General features: G+C 63.9%; 1 protein-coding gene across 1 annotated transcript in view; it reads left to right on the top strand.

Moving 5' to 3' along the window:
• Positions 1–3,370, top strand: part of CARD19 (caspase recruitment domain family member 19) — a gene marked incomplete at its 5' end in the record, with an annotated part of 4,337 nt that extends 967 nt beyond the window's left edge. The window contains 3 exons of the mRNA XM_015565498.1: positions 1,305–1,484; positions 2,389–2,454; positions 2,694–3,370. Coding sequence (XP_015420984.1) covers positions 1,305–1,484; positions 2,389–2,454; positions 2,694–2,893 — 446 coding nt within the window. The remainder of the gene's footprint in view (positions 1–1,304; positions 1,485–2,388; positions 2,455–2,693) is intronic.
• Between the last annotated feature and the right edge of the window lie 3,678 nt (positions 3,371–7,048).

The raw sequence follows: 7,048 nt of genomic DNA on the forward strand, positions 1-7,048 counted from the left end.
GCGGAAAAGGAGGGGCTGGCCGGGAGGGGGGGGGGAGGAGAGCTCGAAAGTGAAGACCTGTCTCTTTGGGGTGACCTTGGACCCGGGGCTGGAAGTATCACAGGAGACATGTGACAACACGCCACAACGTGACATACCTGGGAGCGGGGAGTGGGGAGCAGGGGTGCTGGCTAGGCCCCACCCTGGCATCACAGGGCTCTTCCAAAAGGTCATAATGGGCACATATTTTAGCTGTCATCTGGCTCAGCTGTTTGTGGACACTGGGTAAGAGTGGGTGACCTTGCCTGCTATCCCTGCTTCTCTGGCTCCCCCATGGGGCTGAGGTGGGTGCCAGGGATCAGCCAGGGCTTTGGGGTACAGAGCCTGCCGCTCCCTGCCTTGGCACAGGGAGGGGTGGGCCCTGGCGATCGGAAGCTCAGGGGCTGCTACGGGCTGCTTTCTCAAGTCACGGACGTAGCACAGGAAGTGAAAAAGGAGGAGCCCAATTTGTATTGCACTGTTGAAATTAAAAGTCTAACACACATTCATTGTAAAAACCATTTGAACAGTTTCCCATGTTTGTACAGGGAAAAGGACACTCAGGCCTGCACGTACCTCCCCATCGTGTCCATGTGGAATGGTATTTTGCCACTAGGTGGCAGCACTAAGCTACGGCCGCCAGATCCTGGAGGTCAGTGCCACGTGCCATGTCCACTGACCTTTAGAACTACACATTTCTCCATCAGACACATCAAAGGCGCCAATTCTTTCCTCCTTACCCCTTTTAAATACTTGCATCACATTCCCGTAGACCCGTGGTCGGCAAACTGTGGCTCGAGAGCCACATGCGGCTCTTTGGCCCCTTGAGTGTGGCTCTCCCTAAGCCTTAGGAGCACCCTAATTAAGTTAATAACAATGTACCTACCTATATAGTTTAAGTTTAAAAAATTTGACTTTCAGAAGAAATGTCAGTCGTACTGTTATTTGGCTCTGCCGACTGCTGCTGGACGATAAACCACTAGAAGTGATCATGCTATCCCCTCAGCGATGCCCTCACCAGCCCTGCAGGGGGCTCAGCACTCCCTTTCCACAAACAGGCCGCTGTTCCCACACGGATAGCGTCCCTGCCGCCTTCCTGGTGACTGGTTTCCACGTCACGGGAGTGCGAGGACTAGCCGTGCTGTGACCCAGCGCCGTCTTGGCACCGCGAGGCCGTGCTTCAGTCACTCCCTGCGGGGGTGTTGGGAGCCCCTGGTGGGAGGCACCTCCCACGAGAGCGCTGGAGCAGTGGGGGGAGGGGCGGGCCTGGCCCCTCAGGGCCTGACTGTCCTTTGTGTGCCTCATGCCCCAGTTCCGGAACCCCAGGGCATCCCTGCGCGTCCGGCTCTGTGACCTGCTGGGCCACCTGCAGCGGAGCGGCGAGCGGGACTGCCAGGAGTTCTACCGTGCCCTCTACATCCACGCCCAGCCCCTGCACAGCCGCCTGCCCAGCAGGCACTCCGGGCGTAAGTGCACGGCCGGCGCCAGGCCTCAGCGTCCACCTGCTCGGCCAGCGTCCGCCCGCCACCCCATCTCCTCTCTGTGGTCCCCGAGCAGAGGGAGGGTTCTGGCCACACAGATATCTCTGTCTTCCTGTCTCTGTCTCTTTCTTCTGTGCCAGTTTTTTATACAAAAGGTAGCATCTGCCTCTTCCCCCTGTAACCCAGTGCATTGTGGGACCCTCCCCTTGCTGACCACACCGCCCCGGTTGGGCCAGCCTGAGTGAACCGGCCCGTGGTGGGTGCTGAGCTGTGTCCCTTTGATCTGCCGGGCCCAGGACAGGGAAGCGCAGGACCGACGGCAGCCCAGTCCTGAGGCGTCTGCACCAGGCCCAGGAGGAGGGGCTACTCTCCCCGACTCTTAGAAGTCAGAGGCCCCCAGGGATGGGGTGGCTCACTCAGGCCATCAGCCATGACGCCAGGCTGGCGTCTGCCCCACAACGGGCGGCAGGACTGGCTCTGGGCTCCGGCACCGACGGTGCTGTCACACCAGCCGTGGCGCCCTCCGGACCTGTGCGGCCCGGCTCACGGGTGCCCTCAAGGGTGTGTGGCGGGTGGCCACTTGGGGAGGCCGGGGAGAGAGCACCTGCTGACGTGGTGCCTCATGGTCACGAGGGAGCAGTGCCCCCCCTCATGACTCCCAGGGTCCCAGGAAGTGGACAAAAGGAGACCCCCACTATGCAGGGTCCCTTCCCCGGCACCAGCTCCACCACGCGGGCCGGAGGCTCAGTGGCAGCACAGCCTGGTCCCGCTCCGCCAGGGGCTGGGGGCCCCGGAGGCAAGGGACCTCGGCAGCCCCCTTGGCTTCCTGAGGCCGGCGACCACTTTCCTCTCTGGCCCCCACCAACTGCGCCTCTGCTTCTGTTTCCAGAGAACTCCGACCTGGAGTGCGCAGACCTGGACTTGGGTACCGCCAGCCACACGCTCAGCGACAGGGGTAACCGCCGCCCCCACCCCGGGCTCCCCTCCACCCCGGCGTCCCCTCCACCCCGGGCGCCCCTCCACGGTGGGCTCTGGCCATGTTGAGATTGCTCCCCGTGGACAGATCCCCCAGGGTGCTCCCTGGGGGTGCCCCACCCAGCTGACCCCACGTGGGTCCTAGCCTGTCCCTTGTGGCCCGAGGACTGCACCCGCCCTCAGAGGTACGAGAGCCGCTCACCCATGCTTCTCCCCCAGGACCCATGGCCTTTCTGGCCTGCCTCGGCCTAGCCGCGGGGCTGGCCCTCCTCGTCTACTGCTGCCCTCCAGGTGGGTGCCGCTCAGCCGGGCCTGGCTCCGAGCCAGGACAGAGGCTTCCCCTCCCGCCCCCGGGCACAGTGCCCGCCCGGCTCTCCATGCCTCTGTGTTCCCACCGCAGTGGGGCAGTGGCCGGCTGAGGGGAGAGGGTGCGGGGCCCAGTGGTGGTGGCCCCAGTTCCTGCACTTGGCCCTCAGTGACCCCTCCAGGGGTCAGAGAACGAGGCCCCTTTGGGAGGAGGGGTGCATGAAACAGGGCTCAGGGGTTAGAAAGCGCTGCCTGCGTGGGGCCTGGGGTCCCCTCCAGTGTCATGGCCCTGACGGGTGGCCAGAGGCCCAGGGCTGAGGCCCCCAGGCCGGGCACAGCCCCACCGTTCCTTTCTTTCCATGTTGAGATTGCCGAGGTCCTGGGGTCCGCTTCCTGCTGTCCTTCCTGGCGGCCGAGCTGGGGGGCCTCTGACGACCAGCTCCCCTCCAGCCCCCCTCCGCCCACTGCGCACCAAAGAGCCCGCCTCCCCGGCCGGGGCCTCCTCTTGCCTAAAGGCTTGGATCCTGAAGGCACGTCCTCATCTTGCCAAGCTGCTCAGTGAATTAAACGGGAGTCTCCCGCCTTCTCAGGAGTGGTTTTGGGTGATCCTGACCTGAGACTCCGGAGTGCACACCTCAGGCAGAGGCTGCCCCTGAGGCTCAGGCCGCACTCCCCACCATAGGCCCCCTGCTCTGCCCGACCCAGACATCCCCCCCACTGCCCTGCCATGTCCCCCACCCTCCACGGCCTCCTTCCACTGCTGTCCTGAGCTCCCACCTCCCACACCCACCGCCTCTCACCTCCGCTCCGCCCGCCCCAGGCCCATGGGGAGGCTGTGGGGTAGCACTCACCACCCGCCTCTGCACCAAGCCTGGGCTGTGGGCCCTGCCTGCCTGAGCCCCCGGTGAGGGTGAGGCCAAGGTGGAGGCTGGTCAGCCGAGAAAGAGGACCCTGCCCGGGGCGTGCAGGCTGAGCCACATTTCCTCCCCCGTGGCCGGTCCCCAGGAGACCCGCTTCCGGGGCCTGCTGGCCCCACAGGCACCCGTGGGACGGCGCCCTTCACCCCCACCCACCTGGGAGGGGATGGCAGGTAGCAGTGGTGCAGAGCCTGGAAGCAAACACCAAGTCTTGTCCAGGATCCCAGGAAAAAGGGAATCCAAACTGAAAACAGCCCAAGGAACATTCTAGAAGTTTTAGAGATGAAAAACATCATTGTGCTTTCCCAAGTCCTGAGCTCTGGCTCCTTAAGCCCTCAATCAGCTGCTGGGGTTTGGCACTGCTGTTCCTCTTCCTCCTCAGTGCATGGCCCCTGCCCAGGGTGTCTGCACCCCCTCCTCAGTGCATGGCCCCTGCCCAGGGTGTGGGCACCCCCTCCTCAGTGCATGGCCCCTGCCCAGGTGCTGCCCCCACCCCCATCTCCTCTGGCTCACGCTGTGGGAGTAGCTCATGCATGAGGGTGAGCATCACGTGTGGGGCCCGGCACTGCTCCCGGGACTCACTGCTACGGCTCTGCTGCGGACACGCCGACTCCCCACGGGCCTGACGGGTGCCACCCTCCCCTTGTTGGGCTTGTCGCCACCCTCTGACAGGTGGGGGATCCGAGGCTTGGAGCCCAGGACCACGCAGAAGCCGAGAGTGGGCTCCACCGCCCTCCCCACACGGGCACGGCACAGGCAGTCATGCATGCACGCAAACACATGCACGCACAGCTCTTCTGTCCACGTGCACACGCATGGAGAGCAGGCTGTGGGCTCGGCCTGGCCCGGTGGGTCCTCTTGTGACTGTCTCCCTCTGCCAGCCTCCCCCCGCCCCTTTGGGGCAACAGAAGCATATTTGTCAACCCAGGAATCATGAGTTTGTGTTTTCCACGGAGGTTTCCGGAGGCACGAGGCACAGAGGAACCAGCTCCAGGACACGGGGTCCGCCCTTGGGGAAGTGGGTGCAGGAGCCCTCCCCGTGCCAGGCAGCCAGGACGGTGGCTGGCCACTCGCTCCACCACTCGGGGCTGCAGGCTGGGGCATCTGCGCGTGGGCACCTAGCTGGGCGCTGCTCCTCGGGCACACTGGGTAGCACTGCCCAGCAAAGCTGTCCCTGCGCGTCGCCCCACCCGCTGACCGCCTTGCTGGGCACGTGGCTCAGGCAGGTTTCTGGGGCAGCAAGAGCAGTTATTGCCCCAGTGGACAGGTGAGCGAGGGGACACCTCGGGGCCTGGCTCAGGGTCGGGGGTGAAGGCTGTGGAGAGCCTGCCGCCCCCTCCCCAGTGGGAGAATGTGTGGCGCTCCAGCCCCATGTCAGCCATCGCCCATCGCCCCGAGGCCCTGAGGCCAGACGGGACTAGTGCCTGTGCCACTTCCAGGGTGAGCTCGGCGGGGGCTGGGCAGATCCTCAGGCCAGCAGACCCCTGCACTCAGCCTGGCACGGCCTGTCCATCTGCAGCTCCTCCCACATGGCCGGGCAAGGTCCTGGTTCCTGGGTGAAGGTATGCGGGCAGAAGCTGGGGGTGTTCTCCATGCGTGTCCTGCGCCCTGAGACACAGCTGGGAAAGGTGACAGGCAGCGCTGGGTGAATGTGACAAGATGCGATGTCCACGTGAAGGTGACTGACAGAGATGCCAGGGGGCAGAGGCCCCAGGGGGCAGGGGCAGACACCTGTCTGCAGGTTGCAGACTAAGAAATGAGTGCTTGGGTCTAAGCAGCCCAGGCTGCGGACTCCGTCACAGCAGCCCGGACAGACTGAGGCAGGTCCGACAGACAAGGGGCCCAGCTGCCCTCACCTCAGGCCCACGAGGCCCACGGCTCCCTCCACGTGAGGCGAGCTCAGTGCTGTCCCAGGGCCTCGGACGCCCAGGAGCTGTGAGGCCAGGGTGCTTGTCTCTGGCTGCGGCTGGGCCACTTCCTGTGACTCCTGATGTTCTCTTTTATCCACGACCCCCACGCCCTGCCCCCGAGGCCCCAGGCCCGCCCTTGAGCCCAGGCCCCCTTGGAGCTTCCTCAGGTCTCCGCCCCACGCCCTTCCAGCTGTGCCTGGACTCCGCCTGGAGCTGGGGGAGCCGGCAAGGCCTCCCCTGGGCTGGGCTCGGGTCGGGAGAAGCCGGCAGCCCATCAGTCAGTGCTTGCGGCCTGGGGTGAGCGAAGCCCATCGGCCGACACCACAGGCACCGCCTCTCCTGGTGACCCGCCCGCAGGACCCCACTGCCTGTCCCCAGCTCCCCCACCACACGCCGGTGAGGACAGGCTCTGGTGAGGACAGGCTCATGGCCATGCCTCCCGCCTGGGCCCTGCTGCTCCCTTGCCTGGAGCACTCCTTCCTGCTCCCCAGCGCCTCCTACTCCCGCTCAGGCCCCGGACACAGTGCCACCTCCTCCAGGAAGCCCTGCCCAACAGTCCATGTGCCGCACGGCGTTCGCTGCACATCAGACCACACGCGGAACAGGGCCATAGGCCTGACTGGAGCCTCGAATCCCTCTCGCCCAGCGCCTCCTGGCTGGAACTCGTAGGCAGGCATCCCTCACGGGCTCGTGGCGAGGCTGCTGACAAGCCGGCGACCACCAGTCATAGAACAAGCGCAGCACGTGCAAGTGTGCACAGGACATGGTCTCTGACAGTAACATCACTGTTCCTGTTCATGTGTTTACTATTTATACTTGTTCTGGGGGAGTATACTCTTCCTACTTATAAAAGAAAAGGTTTGCTGTAAACAATATGCCAGGCTAAGCTGGCAGCAGCCTCATGCATCTCTTTACCGCGTCTCTCTCTTTTTTTTAATATTTTATTGATTTTTTACAGAGAGGAAGGGAGAGGGATAGAGAGTTAGAAACATCGATGAGAGAGAAACATCGATCAGCTGCCTCCTGCACGCCCCCCACTGTGGATGTGCCCGAAACCCAGGTACATGCCCGTGACCGGAATCGAACCTGGGACCTTTCAGTCCGCAGGCCGACGCTCTATCCACTGAGCCAAACTGGTTAGGGCTACCGCATCTCTTGAGCGCATCATTTTCTCTGGCACTCGATTTATTCTCGTTGTTTTGTTCACTGTGGCCGCTCAGCAGACAAGTCCACAGCCGATGCCAGTGAGAGACACACCGAGTGACGCCTGGGGAGGAAGGTAGAGAGGACGAACAAGGTGCTGTGGAAGCATCTGCTCCCCGGATGCCTCGGGACCCACGGATCCAGCAGCTCCTCTCCTCCCTGGAGCAGCGCCCGGGCCTGGAGGAAGGCCGGCCGCAGCGGGCCCCCAGCACCAAGGTCACAGCCCCAGGACACGGGA

Source organism: Myotis davidii, unplaced genomic scaffold (genome assembly GCF_000327345.1).
Source record: "Myotis davidii unplaced genomic scaffold, ASM32734v1 scaffold6180, whole genome shotgun sequence".
Lineage (NCBI taxonomy): Eukaryota > Metazoa > Chordata > Mammalia > Chiroptera > Vespertilionidae > Myotis > Myotis davidii.